Source organism: Neophocaena asiaeorientalis, unplaced genomic scaffold (genome assembly GCF_003031525.2).
Source record: "Neophocaena asiaeorientalis asiaeorientalis breed wild unplaced genomic scaffold, Neophocaena_asiaeorientalis_V1.1 scaffold164, whole genome shotgun sequence".
NCBI classification, from domain to species: domain Eukaryota; kingdom Metazoa; phylum Chordata; class Mammalia; order Artiodactyla; family Phocoenidae; genus Neophocaena; species Neophocaena asiaeorientalis.
The window spans coordinates 652,013-675,408 of record NW_020173727.1 but is presented as its reverse complement, the minus strand read 5'-3'; the positions used below and the strand labels follow the sequence as shown (position 1 = coordinate 675,408).

At 43.1% G+C, this 23,396-nt stretch overlaps 1 protein-coding gene across 1 annotated transcript in view; it reads right to left on the bottom strand.

Annotated features, from left to right (window-relative positions):
• Nucleotides 1–23,396, bottom strand: part of BMPER (BMP binding endothelial regulator) — a 252,693-nt gene that overhangs the window by 63,266 nt on the left and 166,031 nt on the right. The window contains exons 12-13 of the mRNA XM_024750771.1: nucleotides 19,156–19,485; nucleotides 12,508–12,844 (exon numbers count right to left, since the gene is read on the bottom strand). Coding sequence (XP_024606539.1) covers nucleotides 12,508–12,844; nucleotides 19,156–19,485 — 667 coding nt within the window. The remainder of the gene's footprint in view (nucleotides 1–12,507; nucleotides 12,845–19,155; nucleotides 19,486–23,396) is intronic.

Genomic DNA, 23,396 nt, shown 5'->3' with positions numbered 1-23,396 from the left:
GTGGTACACAGGCCTCTCACTGCTGTGGCCTCCCCCGTTGTGGAGCACAGCCTCCGGACGCGCAGGCTCAGCGGCCATGGCTCACGGGCCCAGCCGCTCCGTGGCATGTGGGATCTTCCCAGACCGGGGCACGAACCTGTGTCCCCTGTATCGGCAGGTGGACTCTCAACCACTGCGCCACCAGGGAAGCCCTCTGCCTCCTTCTTGCCTGGTGACCTTGGGTGATATTCTTACCTCCTTTACGCTCGTGTTCCTCATGCACACAAATGCAACACTATATGCAGGGAAAGCCCTTGGTGGTCACTTGGCACACAGCATGCAAACATGTAAGCTGTCACTCCTCCTCTTCGCATGGCATTGCCCATTATTACTAACACTGTAAAATACTGTTAGGCTTCCCTGAGTTTCAGGCACATAATGAGAGTCGATCAATGCTGTTAACATGGTTGTCGTTACCTCCTATTACTGAAGCCCATGTACTTATTTCCTTAGTAATGCAGGCCTCTGTTTTCAGTCAACCTCTGAATCCAAATCTTTCCTTCCCCTCAAGTAAATACCAACCTCAGCTTTCCTGCAGTCCTTATTTGCTATTCAGTCAATAAATCCTAACAGTGGCCACAAAACTACAGGTCAGTATCTGCTTAATATCTTTCCTCCCTGGCTTTGATCACAGAGACAAAATGAAGATTCCAATTTCCTGGTTTCCTTTTCATATGGAAAAGCTTTCAGGGGTTCTGAAAGGTCTTCTGGCCCATATTCTTTGAGGAACTCAAATGCATCCTACCTTCATGCTCACACATGGGCCATTTGCTTGGGATACAACGAAGAAACCAGCTAGCTCATCCTCTCATCTGTTTAAACTCCCAGCACTAGGTAAGACAGTAAAGATCACAGAGAACAGCTCTTTCATGTTAAAAGAATTATTAATTCCAGTATCGTCACCAGATTTCCTTGTAAAGCATTTATTTCTCTATTCTCTGTGCCCGCTGACCAGGTTCTTTAAAAGCCTGAAGCCGTTAGAAAGGAAGCAGACTTTTACAGATACATCCTGTTGGCCATTCTGGGCTCACCAGTCTGGCCCCCAGCTCCGGGCCTGTCTGTTCTGCCTGCTGGGGGAGGGGAAGATTTGGGCAGCTCTGCCTCTGCACAGAACACCGGCTTCAGGCCGGTTCATCAACAGAACTGCACGGTGTCCAGCTTTCTCTTCAGGGTGGGCACTTGCTGGGCCTCGGGTCATTCATCTCAAAGTGACCGCGGCGGTTCCCAGCTCACTGTGAAAAGTATTTCAGTGGCCAGGAGAACTCCAACTCTGGATTCTAATTCTGGCTCACAAATGGCCCAGTCAAACAAGTTCAACACTTCTGCTGGGCCTGGCCTTACAAATAGGAAGCAGTAAGACCAGGGCTTCTTTGCTTATAAAACAAGACATTAAAAGGTTTACTTTGGGGCTTCCCTGGTGGCGCAGTGGTTGAGAGTCCGCCTGTCGATGCAGCGGACACGGGTTCGTGCCCCGGTCCAGGAAGATCCCACATGCCGCGGAGCGGCTGGGCCCGTGAGCCATGGCCGCTGAGCCTGCGCGTCCGGAGCCTGTGCTTCGCAACGGGAGAGGCCACAACAGTGAGAGGCCCACGTACCGCAAAAAAAAAAAAAAAAAAAAAAAAGGTTTACTTTGGTGCCTACTTTCTTTTTTTTCCATTTTTAAAACTGAAGTATAGTTGATGCACAACCTTATTTAAGTTACAGGTGCACTGTGTAGTGGTTCACAGTTTTTAAAGGTTATACTCCACTTAGGGTTATTATAAAGCACTGGCTGTATTCCCTGTGTTGTACAATATATCCTTGTAGCTTATTTTAGTCCTACTAGTTTGCATCTCTTAATCTCCTATATTGCCCCTCCCCCCTTCCCTCTCCCCACTGGTAACCACTAGTTTGTTCTCTATATCTGTAAGTCTGTTTCTTTTTTGTTATATTCACCAGTTTGTTGTATTTTTTTAGATTCTACATATAAGTGATATCATACAGTATTTGTCTTTCTCTGTCTGGCTTATTTCACTTAGCATAATACCCTTCGAGTCCATCCATGTTGCTGCAAATGGCAAAATTTCATTCTTTTTTATGGTTGAGCGGTATTCCATTTGGTGCCTGTACTTTAAACAACACACCAAGAAAATGCCAGTGAGCTCCAATGACCACTTTAGGTGGGCATGTGCTTAGCTCCTAATCCCTTACCCACGGACCCACTCTGTGTTCTCATCTCTAATGTTTGGAGGTTGCCTGTACAGGACAAAGAAAGATAAGCCCCACCAGCCATAAAATGGTCTTGGAGTAGACCAAGTCTCAGAGAACTGCATCCCCTTGGGGACCCACAAACAGCTGGAAGCAGTTCTTCTAATTCCTCCACTTCGTGCTGAGGTTCTCCAGGTGTGGTCCCCGAGTCCCAGCATCCCTTGGGAACTTGTTAAAAGTGCACATTTTCAGCCCCTGCCCTAGACCCACTGAATCAGCTCTCTAAATGATTCTGATTCCTGCTAAAGTTTGAGAACCACGACCTAAGGCATAGAATGCGTGGTAGGTGTATAGAAACTAAGAAATAAACGAATGAGGAATAAATGAAAAGTCTTCATCTTTACTGAACCAATGCCCAGTATGACCTGCTCCCAGGTAATGGCTGAAAGAAACTACAGTGCACCCCCTTCGTGTCTGATGGATGCTGGGGCATAAACGCTAATGATCTGGCTGTGGCCTTTGCCTCCTGACCTATCTTCCACACCTCCCTAGTTTATGACACTGCCCCATGCAACATCTATGTGTTAGCTGCCTGTGCCAGGCTCTTGCTGGCTTCCACGGCTTTGAACATGCAGTCTTCCGTGGGTGGGATCTTTCCCTTTGTTCTCTTCCCCAAACCCCTTCTCCTTTTTATGCAGCTAAACCCTACATATGCTTCTGGTTTCAGCTTAGGAAGTCACTGTCTCCAGGAAGCCACTCCCCCGGCAGGTTTCCATAGCATCCTGTACATCCTCTATCAAAACTGCATCCCTCCCTATCTACATTCCTGTTTACTTGTCTTTCTCACCCACTAGCCTACACTGCAAGCTCTGTGAGCCAGAGGACTCGTTTATCTTAACCACTGCCATACATCCAGCACCTTGAACAGCGCCTGGTGAATTATTTAATCAATGAATCCTGACTACAAAATAATCTGTGTGTGTGTGTTTTTACAATAGGTAATATATACCTGTTTTAATTTATTATTGATTGATTTCATTGATTCCTAGACATGAATAATTGACTATTAGCCTAGAAAAGAGACCCATGGATATAAAAAAATAGTAATTCAGCATCTTCTTCCTTAACAAAAAAACTGCCCCTACACCCAGTCTTTTTTTTTTTGAGGTACACGGGCCTCTCACTGCTGTGGTCTCTCCCGTTGCGGAGCACAGGCTCCGGATGCGCAGGCTCAGTGGCCATGGCTCACGGGCCCAGCTGCTCTGCAGCATGTGGGATCCTCCGGACCGGGGCACAAACCTGTGTCCCCTGCATCGGCAGGCAGACTACTAACCACTGCGCCACCAGGGAAGCCCCAGGCTTTTTTTTTTTTTAAACACGTACACACTTCTGAATATTTGGTCTGTAGTAGAAACACCAGCCCCTGTGAAAGCCTTTGTGCTCAAGCCTACTGTTCCTTTTCCTTGCCAGGTCAGAAGAAAATTGAGATTGACTATAAGATTTCCATGTGTAGGAGGATCCAGGATCACAAAAGCCTCCCTCCTATTTCATATTTGCACACTCTCCATCAGTTTTAATTTTTGCCAGCTTGATTGAGAAATAGTCAAAAAGTCCTGGATGGCCGTCCAGCACAGTACAACCCTGAGCTCCCAGCACAGCACAGGGGCCAGCAAGCCACCTCTGAGAAACCCATGATGCTGCCAGGATGCCGGCTGATTTCACAAGGCGCTGCTCCTGTCCCTGTTGCCTCACTGAGTCACAGGGCTGTACTCACAGCACATCAAAGATTCAACCAATCTGTCTGTGGCCTGACGGAAGCCAGCCCACACACGGCCATCTCTGAGGATACCCATCCCCAGGTTTTCTCGGTTCTGAGGCATTCTGGCATCCAACTGCATACCTTAATTTTCTATAGAACAACCTGAAACCACGGGGCTCAAGGAGGAATGCCACTAGACCACACTGGTGATGTGGCCAAGGGAAGTAGATTCCTTGGTGTTTCCACCTGGGCGTTACAAGGGAAACTTCATTCAGCCTCATGACCAATCTGTTGGTGATGATATCATCTCTATTTCACACAAAAAATAGAAGTTCGGAGGTGTTAGATCCTTTACCCGTGGCCACTGTCGCTTATTCCTCAACTTGTTCCAGAAAGGATTTACACCAGCTTGCAAAACTACATGCAGAATGAAATAAAATGAAACTTACTGAATGAGGAAAACAGGAAAGGCTTAACAATAAATGTAAACAATAAACACAACGCAGTTATTAGCTCTGTTTCTTTGGATCAGGAGTCCAGGCATGGACTCTGCTGAGGGTCTCACAAGATTGCACTCCAGGTACTGATTGGGGCCACGATCTCATCTGAACCTTGACAGGGAAAGAATTTGCTTCCAAGCTCATGCAGTGATTGGTAGCATACCCAGCACTTTCTAAAGGCACCAGTACTGGCAGCCTCCTCTCTGGTCTGCAAACAGGCCACACCCTTCCCAGCATAGAGGCCTGCCCTTCCCCCGCCCATGACAGACCTCCCCACCCCCGTCCTTCCCACACACGGTGGGCTCCACTCAAAGGAGCACACCTCCAGAAGGCTCTTCCTGTCTACCTTGTTCCAAGTTGGCCACCCCCAGCCCACCCTATCATATCACACTATTTCCCCCATTCCTCTTCTCACAATTGGCAATGACCTGGTTTCTTATTTATCGCTGTCTGTCCACACTAGACAGTGAGCTGTCTGAAGGAAGAACTTTTGTCTCTCCTGTTCAGTCCCAAATCGCCACACCTACAGCAGTACCTGGCACACAGCAGGTGCACACTCAAAAGTTGTAAAAGGAGTGAATTAAGTAATTGATGAAATCCTCCTCCAAAAGCTCGTGGCAAAAGCAGGATATTTAAAAACCTGAGTGATGGACTCTGAGAGCAGCCCTAGCAGCTCTTGCCAAGTTCCCTGACAAAGACCCGAGACCAAGTGTCCTGTCAGGCTGGCTGCTCAGGCCCCACGGGGGGGCTTGGAATGAGTCCCCTCACCTCTCAGTGTCCCAGTTAGCTCAACAATGACATGAGGAAAACATTCCTCATGTCAGCCACCACCCCTGTCACTCTCATGGATAGAAAGGGCTTTATACCCATCGATAACGAAAATACAATAAAGCTACACCAGACAGTCTCCTGCTTACTAAGGAGTAATCTAAGTCCCCTAAGCAGCCAAGAGAGATGCTACAAAATAATTAGTGTTTTACTTGCTACAGCGACACTCATTCAAATCTGTGTTCAAGAGCCCCATCTAATTACAATCCAAAATATAATTTTCTGAGGAGAAACACTGCAGGTTTCCGGGAAGTTTATGCTGAAAATAAACTCAAAGCTAAAATTAAAATCAAATTGAAATTACATTTAACCTTGAGCCAGGCAGGCTGTGTAGTAAAGAATTAACCTGGCCCAAAGAGAGTCTGGCCTTGGCCTTTAGCTCCTGGGGAGTGATCTCTAGGCCTCTGGAATGCACCGCTTGACAGGATTGTCCTTTTTTGCCTGGGTGCTTTGGCCAGGAGACACTCTAACAGTGTGCTTTATGATGGGGGCTTTGGGCCATCTGATAACAGTTCCAACCTCCAGAGGAGCTGGAGACTAAAGGCATTAGCATGACCTCTGGGAGGGGCTACAGAAGGTCAGCCATGCAGGCAGCAGGCAGCAGGTGATTGAGTCCCAATAAAAACTCTGGACACCAAAAGCTCAGGTGAACTTCCTTGAGGGGAAATACCCCATGAACAGTGTCACACATTGTGACCAGGAAGAGTCAGTGCCAGTCCATGACTCCATGGGACAGGATGGTGGAAGAGGTCAATGCAGAAATATCTATAGATCAAAATACCACACAAAAAATATGGCAAGGCCAAACACTAGCCATCTATAGATAGAAGGGATAGAAGAGGATCCAGGCGGTCCAAGTGGCTTACAAGAGAATTGTTAACAGGCAGAGGTGGATTCTGAGATTCAGAGGCCTGCCCCTGGCAGTCACAATAGTAGACTCATGCATAAGAAGAGCCAATAGCTCCTGCAGCATCAAAGATGGACCAGAGGCTCCGCTTGCTCTGACTAGTCTATTCCCTGAAAGGACAGAAATGTGTGCACATTCTGACTTTAAGTGTATAACGAGTGTGGGGATAAAGATCTAAGATGGACTTGGCATTGGGGGTAGAAGTCACAAGGTGATCAGAGAGGATGAAGATGACAGAAAGGCTAAGAAGGGAGCTAAGAAAACTTTCTCCAAAGCAGACCTTCCAGGGGTGATGCTGGGTGAAATACAAAAGGGTAGAAAAGAACATTTTCCATTCCCGAGTGAACCTAAAATCCAATGCGGGCGAGAGATGACAGCAGTGCAATATAGTATATGCACTAAATAAGGATAAACACAATCAGCATCTCTAAGAAACCAAAGAAAAAACATTTACAGAGGTCTGGGATGAAACTTGAGCTGTGCTTTCAGCTTAAATCAATGTAGAAAATGAAGGCATCTCAGGCAGAGGACAGACATGGACCCAGAGGCAGGAATGTGCATTGTATATTTAGATACAGTGAAGGAGTAGCCTAGGGCATAAGTTAAAAGACAGAGAGAGAGAGAGAGAGAGAGAGAGAGAGAGAGAGAGAGAGAGAGAGTGTGTGAGAGTGTGAGAGCTACTGAGTAGGGAAAACATTTTGAACTTTAAGGTTGGACTTGTAAGGGCTGAAGTCTGATCGGTGGTACAACTGAGGTGTCTACTGCCACCTGGTGTCACCTTTATTACATATTCAGAGTGGCTGCTCATCCTAAAAGCTAAGTTTGCCAAAGGAAAAATAAAAAGGCAGGTTTAGAACATCACACTTTAAAATGAATATCTCATTTGATTTAGGACCCTAGTTCTAATGGCAATTTGAGGCAAATCATTAAAAGCTGTAAACAGAAATGTTCCAAGCACGTTCTCCTTTGAAGCGAGGGAAGATTGGCTTGATTTTAATTATAGAACAGCAGTTAGCTTTATATGATTTTCTCCTACAGACACACACACACATAAAGTCTGTATCCTTGCCTGCATCTCTCCTCTTGCCTTATAATAAATGATGAGTTTCCTTTATAGGAAAACCCAAAGTGGGTCATCCACAAAGGCTGTGATCTTCCTTTGGAAGGAAGCCACTGGCAGTCCCCAGGCGCCAGCATCTCCGACACCGTTGTGCTGTTGGAGTTCCAGCGTTCTCCTGCACAACCTCCCACCACCTACCTCCCAGGACCTCAGCGGGAAGGACACATCTGTGAATCCCCTGGCCTTCCTTCAATTCCTTATAGCTGTAAAACAACACTGCATGGAAAGAAAAGAACATTTCCTAGACTGGGAATCCCCAGACACTTACCCAAACCGAACAAGTGAACAGAGTTTTTGCTCCGGGGAATTATACTGCATGAAGGGGAGTGGGGAGAGGAAAACAGTCCTGAGACGATGGTGGTCTGTAAAGGCCTGGGCTTTGCTGCAGTTCACATTAATCTTCCTGGCTTCTCTGAAATGTGGGCCTGCCTCGACTGGAGAGGTCCGCTTTGCTAGCAAGTTACACTCACTTGCAACTACTTCATCCAAGATTCAGGTCTGAGTTTGCTAGTGCTTCATACACCAGCCCAACGTATAGGTGGTCTTCTCTCTCCCCAGCGTGACCCACATAGCTCAACCCATCTCCTGGCTTCCTTGCGCCCCCGGGGGCTGCCAAGACTGGTCTCGTCAGCCTGCCCGAATTCAAGGTGGGGAGTGGATTCGATACTGGCTGCTGAGGACCACCAGGGAGGCTACAGGATGGGGGGCTGCTTATTCCTCCTAGATTTCCCAGTTGGCAGCCAAGACACAGATGGAGAAGGCAGCGTGAGGCTGGGGGAGGGAGGTGAAAACAAAGAAATGAGAAAAGAGACCCAAAGACAACATCTCCTCCTCAGGGAGGCCTATGTGTGAATCCAAGTATAATTGAAATGATTTCACATTCATGTTTCCACAGTATACTAACTACTTCCCTTGCTACAAGAAATGTCTCTGTGACACACCAGCGGCGGCCAATGCAGATTTGCAAAGGGGATTATCTAATTTGAGGACAAGTCAATTAGCAACTCTAGGACTTAAGACACATTATCAATGTAGCCAGTTAAAATTTTTATGTGATTCATGATTAAATTATTTTGCATCCAAACATATTCAATGAGTTAATGAAGCCAATATGCTGATCACAAAGCCTTTAATTTTTATAGCAAATGAGGCCATGATGGGTGGAACTGATGTGCGAAGAAAAAATGAGCAAATCTTAAAAAGTTTCCCAAAAGAGAAAAAGAAAGTCTTGGCTAATATGGAGTCATTTCTTATTCATTTACGAAGTTTTTCAAGTTTTTAGACAATGGACAGTTTACTATTAAAATTTTTGAACTGGGTAAAAGACCAAAATAAAATAAGAGTTCTAAGTCCTAGACATCTCAAAAGTAAACTCTAATTCAGAGAAATTAGAATTATTATTTTGATCTTATAAGAAGAGCTATCTCATATTTATAATAGAATTTTCCCTCTGGAACTTGTCATATGATTAAGGAAACCCAAAAGAGGTAACATTTCCTGAGAGAAATACCTCCTTTATCCTCTCCCTTCTCTAAGTTACAAACACAATGGTACTTGGAAGGTGGCATTTGTATATTACGCAACTTTATTCTTTGTCCTAAAGGTAAGTACATATACTTCTTTGAAGGATAAGGGGAAAATGAAAGGAATCAAATTCATATACAATTTATATATATGACCTTCCATGATATCAAGGCAAATCCCTTTAGTCCTATATTGAGTCATAAAAAAGATCACAGCCCTTAAAACACAGGTCATGACTATGTTTTAAGCTTCATATTGTCCGCCAATGACAATAAAATATACAGGCAAAAATTTACATGTGTGGAATGTGATGTGATGGCTATTTTTTCCTCCCTGACCGGGGCACGAACCTGTGTCCCCTGCATCGGCAGGCGGACTCTCAACCACTGCGCCACCAGGGAAGCCCTTCTTTATTCTTTTTAATGTTACTTAATTGTCATACAATGAACATATATTATTCTTATAAGACAAAAAGAACAATTTTTTAAAAGGCTTGCAATGCAATCTTCACTTACTGTATTTCATTCAAGGCCACGAAAGAGAAACGGTTCACTTATAAATCGTTCCGTAGATTCATCAGTGAGACTCTATCTAATCTGTTCTCCACAATGAGCACAGGAGAAGATCTCGACAATCAGAAATGTAAGTGGCCAGGGGTGGGGCGGGCCAGATTCTCCATAGAGAGGAAGGGACATAGGACAACAGCACACTGTGCCAGGACGGCCTGTCTATCACGGACCAACGTGGCACCACCCGTTGACCTCAGTCCGTGGAGTAGCAATCCCACCAGGCAGTCGCTGTCATACCTATTCTAAAGGCAAAGAATCTGAAACCCAGCAAGCTACCAGGGCCACACAGCTAGAAAGTGGCAGGGTTGAGGTTACGTCCGGCTTGGCATCGCCCGATGCATTCTCTGTCCGTTGCTTCCTAAAGGCTCCCTAAGGTTTGTTCCTTGCTGGAGATCCCCTGAGAACAGAACTCCCTTTCCACGTTGACCTTGTTTCTTTTCTCTCTCCTGCCACATCCGTGCTTGGAGGAAAGAAAGAAATCCAGGATCTACCCAATATTGGCCACCCTCACTTGAAAGTGCATGAAGGTGAACCTCTCGGTTGGGGAATGAGATTATCAGCAAAGTGCGTGACAGTCAGGATTGTCCAGCTCTGCCCTCCTGAGCTCCCCTGCCTCTTCCAGGGAGTGGCTGGCCTGGAAGGGTGCTCTGTCCCTACACCACACACAGCAGAACACAAGCTCACCTCCCACCATGCTCCATCCTCCAAACCTCAGTGCACAAGGATCCCAAGAGCATTCTCATAAGCTCCCCAAACTCAGGCATCCAGGCCCTTACACAGTGACTCCCCTGCCGCCCCCCAACCATGCCGCTGTAGCAACTTTCAAGAGCAGAAGGTTAGCATCTGTCTGGCCACCTAACAATTTCGATTCTCTCTGTCCATGTCAAAGTCGTTTCTCACGACTTCTGCCAAGGTGCTCATCATATTCCTGCTAGCAGTCCAGGGATCATAATACAAAATAAATCACCAAAGAGCAAAGAAATCGAAGTTTGCAAAAAGGGAAGAATCTCTGCAGGCCTGCTCTCCAATTTTTGCTTTCAACACGTTCCTTTGAAATGGGATGAAAACCAAAGGTGTAGGCTGCTAGGGTCCTGGGAGAAGTACAGCCTTTCCACTCTATTTCAGACAGAGGGGTCCAATTCAAATCCACAAGTGGGGTAGGGGAGCTTCCAAAAGAAGCCTCACCCTTGTTAATCATTTAATTAATGGTAGAAGCTACAATAGCAGCCAACAGTTATAGAGCACATTGCTCGGGGGCACTGGGTTGAGCACATGCATCTATGTTCACAGTCTCATTGAATCTGAACGACAGTTCTTCAAGATAGGCTCTTTATTATCCCCACTTCCCAGATAAGCAAACTAAGGTTTAGCGAGCTTAAATAACTGTTCAAGGTTGTAAAGCTGGACTGGATTTTTAGCTCTGGGAGACCACAAGCTTCTTAATTGCTGTGCTCTATTGCTTCCTATCAGACTTTCAAGTGATGGGTATTTAGATTCCAAATGAAGCCTGGTTTGTCTGTCCAAGTGCTTAGTTCACTCCAGAGTGCATTAAGATCTTCTGATTTCAATAGACAAGGGTGAGGTCAATCTAGGGGGTGGTGCTGGGAGGAGAAAGAAGGGAACCCAGAGAATTCAAATTACAACCGGGAAATGGCTTGAAGGAACTAAACACATGAGTTGGAGCAAAATGGTTTGGCAGATGCAGCCATGTTCAGGGATTTGTGATGACAGGGACAGTCCTTTTTCCACCCTACTTTGAGCTGACTTTATAGAACTTTATCTTTTATATCCAAAGATCAAATAAATAAAAAAAGATCACATTTAACGAGAACTAGGAGAAATAAACTGGTGGCAGTTAAAGGGTAAAAACAACTTCTCTGTGGCTTCAGACCACAGGAGCTTTCTCATTTTAAGAGGCACAGGCAAATCACTTAAACAAGGCCTTTTTGGACTGTGTTCATCTCATGTTTCCTCCCACATCCACGGTGGTTAAAGTTATATACAGTCTTAGCTCTTGAACCTCATGGAATTGTGTAGTAAATGGAAGTACAACCAGGCCAAACTCAACAACTCACAAATGCAAGCTTGTAGCACAGAAGTCAAAGCCAGTTCTCCTTTGTAACCAGTTGCTTTGTATGGAAGGAGGTTAATCAGAATTAGAAAAGGTTATGGAACCCACGGTCTTTTTTTTTTTTTCCATATATCGTCGATACATAATATAAATATTGCACTAGACATACAAGTTTGCATACAGAAATGTATAGACATGTTTGCCAAATTGAAAGCAATGTTTAGCTCAGGGGTGTGAAACAGGGCATTTTTAAAAATCTTTAGCACATTATAATGGTTAATTTTATGTAAAAGTAGGTGTTGCCTTTATATTCACAAAACAGGTAACTTCAATGAATATGTATTGTTCATTTAAGACAATGATTAAAGTGGTTTGCTTAATACAAATGGAATCCATGGTCTTAATGAGAGACTTTCCTTCCTCCATCCTCAAGCCCTGTTTCTACTCTCCTCTGATTCTGGACACAAAGTCTCATAGTTGGCTAAAATCCAAGGAATCCTCACTTCACCACCTTGTTTTCCATGTGCAGATGTGTTCTGGGCGAGACCATGAGAAAGACCTGATGAACTCTTCCTCAGATCTAGAATAACCAAGCTCACTCAAATACCCAAAGGCAGCCAGAGTGATCTGAGATTCCTACCTCTGCCCTATACCACTGCATTTGAGGCCAGATTTTGGGAAGCACTCCTCAATCTTAGGAGTCAAGCTAACACCTGGAAAAATCCTAGAGTGTCACTAGCTTTCCAGTGAAACTGCAGACACAAAAACAGAATCACTTATAGGAGATAGTTCTGAAATATGCCCTTCAATTTCCTAATTTGGGACATAATGTGGGACTGAGTCAAGATGAGATCAGTCTCAAGAGAAGAAAGAAGCAGGGGTGCTCACACTGCACTTTGGGGGCCCTTGTTTTGTACACCAAGGGATTTGATACCCTCTGTTCCATGGTCAAGTCTACCCTTGGTCTGTAACCCAAGCCTATTCCCCAAGGCACTGTACCTACCGGTAGAAAGTAGCATAGTCCACAGTTGAGTGGCAGGTCTGAAACTCCCAGGATTTGAGTTTCTGGCATTCCCGATGGGCTCGAAGCTTTACCTTCACTGTCCCTTGACACAGTTCAGGCACTGGTTTTCTCTGGGGTCTGTTGCAGAACTCATTGGACTCCACCCTCCAGGACTCGGCAAAGTCATCCACATCAAACTTGAAGTTTCCATCTCCACCAATTAAGTCATCACGCTTATGTCCATTGTAGTTGCCACAAAGACCACAGAGTTTGCCCTTGAGATGGGGTGCAGCCATGACTTCTACAAAACTGTCTCCATCCCATGATATTTCCAAACCTAGAGGAAAAGAGGATCAACCACTCTTGAGTCCACCAATAGTTTCCAACTGTATAGACTCTTACATAGTACATGTGACTATCCTCTAACAAGGAACACTAAGGATCTCACCAAATTCTTGATTACCTTTTAATTTCACCACATCAAACACTGTATGATATAACATGAATCAATTATTGGGGCTTAGAACTTTTTAAATGTATAAAGTTTGCCCTTATAATGATATCTTATGTACCCTAATTTGACTTGTAGATGACTATTCATTGACCATGTTACTCTAGGGTTTATATTTTTGCCCTTTTCTAGAGTAATTGTCTTGGTCCAAATCATGTTTTCATTTATCCAACGACTATGACAATGCAGAAATGGAAAGACAACAAAGATGATAGTTTTTTTAGTATCATTTTTCTTCATCCAATAATCCCCCCATATGATTATGCTAGGTGTCAAGTGAAAATTTCCAAATTATTTGCTATAGTGGAAGTATTAAAGTAATAAATATAAAGCTTCTGAATACATCCTCTTCAAAGGACAACACTCCTACAAATGAAAATGTTTGCCCCCTCGTTACTTTACAGTCATCTGTGAGACATGCCCAGCTGTTCAATCCATGCTTCCTAGGGTTGAGATGTTATGAGCCCTAGGTTGGGGCCTCCATGCCTAGGCTGATCATAAGCTTCAAAATTTGACTAGGCATTGGAGGCTACCAGCCCACAGGCCAAAGTTACTCATGTGCTGGACAGAATCAGCAGGACAGTACTGTCTTGTTCACCAAGGAAACAATCTTCACTCCACAAGGTAAAGAATGTAATCTCCTCTTGATTTGCTGAACTGACCATCTAAACAATTGGAGAATATTTCTGAGAACATTCATATTTTTCCAGACCTGCTGGCCCAAAGCTTCTAGGATTTACTCCAGCCAATGGCCCCACTGAATAGTGGGATTTCTGTCACATGTCAGACAGCCAGGTTTCACTGTCACACATCACAGATCAGTCTGACCAGAAGGTCAAGAAGGAATGTTCTCATATCCATCCTGATATTGTATGTGAAGACACTGTCCATAAGACAAAGGGGAGGGTTTCGTGAAAAGTCTTTTGAGGCTCAACCCAGAGCAAATGATAACTCTGGCTTTATCATTTTCTTTATGTCTCAGGTGTGCGTTGGAGGCTTCTCTTACTGTTCTCCTGGTAATGTCCTGGCAGGGCCTGAGCCCCACAGTGAATGGTGAACTAGGTACCAGTTTGGTGGATGAGCACCAAGAGAACCTCTACAGTAGGTTGAGGTGCATTTCTGCCCTAGGACTCTTCCTTACTCAGTGTCACTGTCTCCTAAGAGGGACAGCCCACAAAGAAAGCTGTGTTTTAACAGAAAAATAGAAAGTGTCCCTGCTGTGTGTTTTCAGTCTTATCCTCTTGGATTTCTGACAAAACCTAACCTTTGATTTAGCCTGTTCTGAGCCTCCGGAAAGATCAACATGACTCTTTTTAAAAGACTTTACCTTTGTTCCTGAAGGATCAATACTAGCCTGATGAGCAAGTAAGTGTTCAGAAGATACTCAGAAGCTGGGGAGATATGGTGATGATGAAAAAGGAGAAAGGGGTACGGAGGGATGGAATGGATCTTGTTTGAATATAAAATTGGCATAAGGCAATGTCAGAGTGATATAAGATCAGCAAGAAGCACTCAGAAGTAAAATGCTAACACTAATATTCCTTAAGCCAATATTCTCTTGGACGTGGTCCAAAGGGAGAGAAGCCTGGCCAAACAGCATTCCTGTGAGTAGGACACACAACTGCCACAAGCAAGAGTTACAGATCCGCTTTAGGGAAAGTTATTGGTAGAATAAACCAGTGGTCTAAAACTGGATTTCTCAAGAAATAAACAGAAAGACTCATATGGAAATCACTGTATGCTAAATGAAAGGAATGGAAGCATTCTCAGTCCAAAGCAAATGGTAGAGAAGATTTCTTGATCAGGAGAAGAAGCTCGGTTCCAAAAAGCAATTAAGTAGAATTGGGTAAAAAGCAGGAAAGAAGGTAATCAGAAAGTGTCTCTTGGGCTTTCGGGAATAATTGGGTGAAGAGAAGACAGTGATGGGACATGGTGATCAGAGCAAGGACACACTGCTAGTCTGTCCCCACACTGGACTAATCTCCTGTGTGGATCTCAAAGATGGGGTCAATTCTGACAACCACAACTACTGTATAAAATGATGTCTATTTCTTCATACCCCATCTTCCAACACGTTATCTGACACACAGTATACACTCACTAAATGAATGAATTACCCTGTAAATTGATACGAAGAGTCTGCAAAGCCAAAGAAATTTGTGAATTTCATGCTAGTTAAGACACTGAAATAACATTTTGAAAAAAGACAAGCAAACTATAATATGATTTGTAATACATTTCTAAGGTATAGAAGAAACTTGACCTCATTAAGCCTGTAACTAGGCAGCTGCCCAGCCAGAGAAATGAAGGGAAAGATCAATTCCATACAACACTCAAACTTTTAGAGCATAATTCTAAAGATTTTCCACCTTGCAAAATTTTCCAAACTACAAATCTCTTTCCTAGACAGCAGGCAAATGCTATTTTCCAAGTGCCACACTGGTTGAGAATTTACATCCAAAGGAGCTCCAACAAAATTACTGGCAATGATATAATAAACGTGAGACTTTGGGCAACTGAGTTCATGGGAATTCAACTCACAGTGAACAAGCCAATCATTCTTTCTTTGCAATGGACTACTGGTCCATGCATGCTTGGGAAGATGCAGACCCACTGTGTTTTTAATAAACTCTTCTCGAGACTCTTGACATCTCTTTCATGAAACACGGCCCCCAAAATAAGAGAATAATTTGTAATTCACTCTCTTTTCCTCCTCTTTTCTTTTTATCATTATACTAAGAGGATTTTCACAGAACAACGCTAGGCTTCATATTGTGTAGGGATGACTTATTCGACTACAGATGCCTTTGTCTATTGCTGTATCATATACATATGTGTTTGCACAGTTACTTTTACTCTCTACATGAGTAGAATCCATGCAAAGTAAATTACAGTAGTGACAGGCAAAAAAAAAAAATGAATAAGTTGTAATTGAAAAAAAAAACTGCTCTTCCTAAAGATATTTTAAATAGGCATCTTATGAGATGAAAATGCCATGGAAGTGTTTGAGGGTTTGGGGTTAGTCCTTTCTGCAGCTGGGATGAGTTTCCCAGTTCTCTGCATGGGAAATTGGTATAAATAACTGGCAGTCAGAAGGCCAATGCTGAAGCACATGTCTCATGTGGGATGTGAGCAGCAGCTGCATTCCTTCCACTGTATGAAGAGCTTTCCAATTTTCCCTTCTCACCAGTGAATATTTTACCAACCTGTTTTTCACCTTTCAAGTGTGTGACCTGGCTCCAGACTACTAATTTTTTTTTTTTTTTTTGGTAGGGGGATTGTTGTTCTTTTATTTTGTGGTTTTCTTTGCTTTGTTTTTTTGGTTGTTATTGTTGCTTTTGCTGCAGTCCACTTTTAAGAGAGAGAGGAGAGGCAAAATCTGTAGACATACCATAGTGATGCTTAAAAATGGATAATTTTTCTGTTTAGAGTTTACACCAAAGGAAAAAAAGAAAAAGATATACATATATATATATATATATATATACACTCTAGGTTCATCAAGTGTAGAGCTCTACCAAAAGTGAAATAAAAAGTCGCACTCCCACATGTTAATGCTTTCAGGTGTATCTGATGTAACTCTTTCAGGTGGAGTTGATGAAGTGAACAGGCGGCAGAAAGGAAATATTTTAAGTGATTCGCTAAGTGCCAAGAGTTGGGGTGGGGGTGTGTGTGACAGGGGTGAGCAGAGCTTTCTCAAGCTACTGAGCCTTGCTCTGTGTCTTCTGTACTACCCCAGTTGTTATTAGGAATGTAGCTATAGCCTAATTCCACCCAAGCTACATGGCCACCTGTGCTCCTCTGGCAGACAATTCCATCATGAAGCGCTAAGTCTATAAACCACAGGGCCACAGAGCCATTCTTCCCCATCTCCCATCTTCCAGCTGCAGGCTTGATTTAAGCTGCTATTTTGAAGAAGGTACCCTTTGATCACATGAGCTTATGAAAACAAATTATGGAGGAAGAACAAACACTCAAAGGATATACTGTGATATTTTAGATAGGCAATCAATAGGTAATAAAAAGAAAATATCCCTAAGGGGTAGTACAAACTGAGATTGGTAGACCAGAGTGGAAGAGACCATTGTCTGGAAATGGAATTGTTCCATTCAATGGATAATCACGAAGCAAGTTTAGTGCCCAGAGAAACACAGTTCCTCCCTAGCAAGCAGAAAGCTTGTGCGCTCCGTGTAATACAGGAAGTTGTTCAGCTGGGTATTAAGGGCACATAAATTACTTGCATCATGGCAAGAGAGACAGAAAAAGAAAAGAAATTGTAAAACTGAGTTCAAGGCCTAGAAGAGTTAAATTCACTATCCTAATTATGGTATTTATGATATATTATTATTTTCTTAGCAGCCTCATCCTTGTGGTCACATTTGCCACGTGAAATCCTTACAAAGAGTACACTTATTCCGTAAGGTATTGTCAGCTGTGACAGGAACAGCATTGAAACTCCTCAACTGTCAGTAATATCTGAATATGCAGAATCCCTTTGAGTATTGGGTTGTAGATGACTAATAATTTCCGTATCAGTAGAATCCACTGTGTTCACCTGGCTTGCAAACAGATAAGCAAGGTGCTTCTAATTATAACTGTGTAATAATGGGTCATTTTGTGTACATTCTTCATGAAGCCACTAACTGTTGCTTCCTTCAAAGGGATGAGCTGAGGCCTACATGTGTGGAGCGGCATGTCATTTGAATACAACAACAGGTGTCTGAATTGTCTGGGGTGGATTAATCCCTCTAAAGTTGAATGAACAGAGCTCTTCACATCTACCACTGTCAAAGTGAACAATGGGAATCTTCCCTTCTTTATAGAATGTCCCAATACATTAATATTTAACATTTCTTAAATAAAAGCTCCCTGGGCTTCTCCTTGGCTTCCTGCCTTTGTTTAGCTAAGCTGGCATTCCATCGGCTCAAATCAATTTACCAAATATATTTTGGCTTGAACAGAAACAATTAACAGGGTTCTGAAGGTGCCGTGGAGAACAGTCTCTGCAGTCCCTCAAAAGCGCCTGCTCTGTCAAATGTTTCCCTTTCAACCCATATTAGCTAAAGAAACTGGAACCCAATTGATGTTTTGACATTGTTAAATTCTCATCAGTGCAAAAAGTAAGAAATATGCTGATTTCCTCAAGTATCGTGCTTAAAGAAATAGCATATGCCAGGAGGACATGCAGTTCAAAATCCAACTGACAAACAATATGCATTAACCAAAGGCAGCATGGAAGGAACCATACATGATATAATATAAACTGTGTAAACGAACTGAATTCATTCTTTGGGGCTGAGAATGAACGACTGATTTCTGCTTCTAAGATGTCTCTCTAAGGCAGCACCACACAGATAAAAATTTGAGCCTCACTGAACGCCTAGAGTAACCTACTAGCAACTATGAACAGTTTGGCCTAGGGGGAATGTATCTGCCCGTGGAGGGGAAACACAGAGTCCAGGGGGCCTCAGGCAACATGTGATGCTGAGAAAAGGCCTCAGCAGCCAGCTGCCTGTGCCCACCGCTGGGGGAAGTGCTTTCAGAGCAAGCATCCTAAGTGTCCTCCAGCAGAAGCCAGTGGTTCTACCCCTCAACTCAATGAGCATCCTGCCCCGGGTCAAGAATGGACAGGACTGCTGGTCACACAGTCCACCATCTGCACTCCCATCTTCACACCCACACTTTTGCAGTTTGCTTTTGAGGAGTCCCTCCTTCTTGGACAGATGCTAACAAGGAAACACTCTTTCTCACGGATGTGAGACTGCACATTACTGGCTGAGCTGGGAAAGACACAATTCCAAGCTAGACATCAATGGCCTGAAGTAGCAACAAAACATGAGAAAGGGGTTATTCGGAGAGAACCACCGCTATGTCTGGAATGTGGATGGAAAGGCACTGGATGTCGACAGATTGCAAGACTGGTGTAACTGGCATCGGACTGCAAGGCTCCTCGGTATGCAAATTTCTCCAGCTGTTTTGTGGCACCTAGGGCGTGCGGCCACACCTGCGGCTGGAATACCGCTCTGCCTCTGGTTTTCCTCCGTGGAGGAGGAGCAGCTGCAGCTCCTGAGCACAAGTTGGTGAGACAGAGGGAAGAGCCAGAGGTACAGAGAAGGCCCGTGCTTCTAGAAGCCCACCTGCTTTGGTCGTCACTTTCAAGAGGTAGCCGTCCAGGTCGATGTGAAACTGCGGCGCGTGGCAGGGCAGCGCGACGCGCGAGCCGTTCCAGCGCACGGTCAGGTGCTGCTGGAGGCTGACGGTGCCGGCGCCCAGCACCAGGTCCACCGACTTGGTCCAGGAGAAGGAGCGGGTCCTGCGCGCATCGTTCTTCACCAGCACCTGAAAGGGCGAGGCAGGGGAGGAGCAGTCTTTTGTCAAAACGTACTGACACGTCCCCTGAAAGTTAAATGTCCGTCCGTCAAAAGTGTTGTAGTGGGGATCTCCGAATACTGTGCAAACGCCAGGCTCTGCGGATGAGTGAGAGACAAAAGCAGGTCATAAACCGAGTGAAGGATTCCAAGAGAAATCAGGGGTCCCTGCAATAAACCTGATAGGGGCACCTGCCAGGTAAAGGGAAGGCCTTAGCAGAGGTGCACTAAGGAAAATCAACTTAAAAGAAAATAAATAAAAAGTTTGGTTGTTCTAAAAGTTTGTACCAAACCTCACAGGACATGTAATACTTCTTTATACTTAAAAGTTATTTACAATACTTCTGAATTCTTAAAGCATCTCTATTTTAGAGACTTGATATGCTTCTATGGTCTTAATGTCAAAGACAGAGAAATGAAACTAGGATAATTTTATAAACAGAACTGGCCTAATTTCATAACCCATATAAACAAGAACAAAAATATAAATAAAAGGCAGCAACATAAATGACAATACACCAAAGCATTAGTATGGTTTCCATTTAACTGATTCAAAAAATTTGGAAACATGGTATTCTCAGTGTTATTCACGGTCTTAGAAAAGTATTATATTCAACACTCATGTACTTCTAAGTACAGATAAATAGAACTGCCAAACAGATACATGTTTAATATTGTTAAGAACCAAACACGGATAAAGTTGATAGTCTCCGTGTATTTTCTAGAAATACAAGTCTCCTATATTTTGATCTGTGTATCAACATCTAAAGTTGGATAAAGAATCAATTGTAAAACCCATCATTCGGTAAGTTTAAGAAATTCCAGTGAATTCATCACTTCAAAATACCACTAATTCAAATACTTATGAGACCCAAGTAAAGTTTTACACTTTAGGGCATTTCAAAGGTTTATACAGAAAACTAAATATCATTTCTTTTTTTACAACAAAATTTGGCATTGATTTGTTTTCTATATAAAGATATTTTATCTGTTTTTAAGAAGGCATAAACAACCAGGAAATGAGAAATTCATTTAGAGAAATTAGCCCACATGATGAAAGAACTAAAATAAAAAGATCGATTTCCAGAACAGGTCAAGAATATGAAACTATCCTATACAAATAATTGCTCTGAATACGTAACAGAAGAAGTAAGCATCAATACAGAGGAAGGATGTGCCAACTGATCTGATGGGACCAACTGGATCCAAGGCAAACATTTGCTTTTAATTTCTAAAATGTTTGGAGAGTAATGTTGTTTTATGATACATTATGTCATTTCATATGTCAACTTCACATGACTCCATATAAATCATACGTATTGGGAATTTCGTAAATTAATTATTGTTCTAAGTTAGCTTTCCTTGTCAACATTTAATAGAGACTCACAGAACAGACTGTTTCTGGTGTGTAGGAGAGTTTCAATGAGCAAATACTTCAAGGAATATAAAAAAGGCACTACTTGGGGGAGGAGGGTGGAAGAAAAGGGTGGGAGAGAAAGCTTTGAAAGTTCACCAGCAACAGTTTAATTCACCCGCCATTTCGATTCCTTTCTTATCCTTTTTTATGGTGTTCTTTCCTTGTGACTCCAGTTTGACTCAGTTTGTTGCTCCACACTGTACCCCACCCTCACCTTCTTAATCCTATATCCCCCCAACTAGCGTTCCCACCTATCTAACCACCCCATACTGCATTTTCCAGTCCTTTCTCCATGTGATTACTTCAAAATTGTCCTATCACACATTGCTCTCACAGTCTGACAAATGGAATCCTTCCCTGGGATGAAGATGGTGCTTTTTGGTTGACAGGGAGCAAGGCCGTTCTTTGGGACACCTCAAGTGGCATCAGGAGAATTATAATAGTTCAAAGTTAATGCTACCATGTGCCCCCAAAGAACTAAATGTTAACCTGACCGCCAGATGCACCAAATTCAAGAAAAGGGCTTTTTCAGAGTTTTTAATGCCACATACTTGTCAAGAAAACTCAGAACCAATCAATGCTTTTGAGCTCTTGAGCTTGAAATAGATGGACCTCAGCTGGCAAAGGCCAAGGCACAAGTGAAGGAGCTGCAATTATATTCCTGAGAAATCCTCTCTCAGTTGTGAGCAGGCACAGGGCATGCCTACACCTTCTGCCCGGAATCTGTAGGGAACAACATACAGCTTCTCCAGGTGTTCTGACCCCAACTGCATCAAAATGACAACTAACAAAAACAGTATCAGCTAACGTTTACCAAGAATTCACTACATACCCTAGCACTATTCTTCATGCCTACTGATCATGGACACATTGTAAGAAAATGGATATTTAGATTGTCTCCTAACATTAAACAAACAGCTAAGCACTTGGTAGTAAATCCATAAAATGAACTATTATCTAGTCATTGAAAAAGTCTGTAAATAATGTTCATGATTGAAGAAATGCTTATGCCATATTAAGTGAAAAATAGGAAACAAAATTCTATCTATAGGATAATCTTGACTGTGTTAAAATAAATATCCAAACACACACATACCCCAAAATTGTAAACTGAGATTGTTTCTTGGTGGTAGAACCATGAGCGATAATTTTTTTCTTCTGCCTTATGTTTCTGTTTTCATTTTTGTTGTCCCTGTGTTTTGTTTTTAAGAGTCAAGATGTGGGTACATGTAGATAAGGTCAATTATGTGACAAACCAAATCCTCAAAGAAGCAACAGAAAATATACTGCCTATAGAATGGCCCTGGGGCCCTAGGGAAATCTGAGCTTACTCATAGCTGGGCAGGAAGCTGTGAGGGACATCCAGGGAGACCGGGCAAGGGAAATCATGTGTGAGCAGGGCTGTCAGGAAAGATATTTTTCAAGAGGCCATAACTTGTGGAAGAGAAGGGTCTGGAGATCAGGATGATTTTTCTGTATAAGGGCAATATAGAAGAAGCCAACAAAATTTCATGATGAGGAAGATGCCTGAGAATTATGTGTTTCATTTGGGACATTTTTATCACAAACTAATATAATTTTGAAACCTTGGCCCTTTTTCCTGGCACCTCAAGGTCCCCATGCCAGATCCTCGAGGTGTCCATGCAGGAGCAGCGAACACATGCACAGAGAATGACGGAAAGTGAGAATCTCAGGGTTAAAAAATCTGCCTCGCTGAAAAGGAAAAAAAACTATAGAAACACTTAGGGGACAAAAATGAACACTGTATCCTCATATAATTTTTGCTCAGCAGACCCAGTGAAATGAGTCACAGTCCAAGATGTTCTGATGTCTGGTCACACTCTTCTGGAAAGCCTGGAGTGGCAGTTAGAGCTAAATAAACAGACCCTTCCATAACTATCCTTGCCTGAATATGTTTAAGTCAGACGATGGAGAGAAAAAGCCAGTTTACAAGCAGTGGTATGTGCTTTCATAGTCTTTTAAGTCAAATTATCAGACGTCATTTTTGTTTTGTTTTCAGTAATATGTATACAATGTCTAGGAACTGGAAAAAAAAAAGAGTAGAATATTAAGACTTTTTTCTCTTAGGTAATGAAATTACGTGTGACATTTATTTTCCTCTTTCTTGTTTATGTGTATATACATTATTATTTACATTTACATTTTATTATTTATAATCACTATGTGTACTCTTGGAATAAGTTTTTTTGCGGTACGCGGGCCTCTCACTGCTGTGGCCCCTCCCATTGCGGAGCACAGGCTCCGGACGCGCAGGCTCAGCGGCCGTGGCTCAAGGGCCCAGCCGCTCTGCGGCATGTGGGATCTTCCCAGACCGGAGCACGAACCCGTGTCCCCTGCATCGGCAGGCGGACTCTCAACCACTGCGCCACCAGGGAAGCCCGGACATTTGTTTTAAAAAATAAAAATACTGGATTAAAACATATCTCTTTGATTTTACCTATTTTAATAAGACAGCTATGAGAATTAATAGAGTCGGGCTGCTTCTGAAAACAAAATTCCAATGTTTTTCTCTTAACCTCATCAGGTACATTTATTTCTCCCGTGGGTATATTTACTCTAATAAGATGCCTTC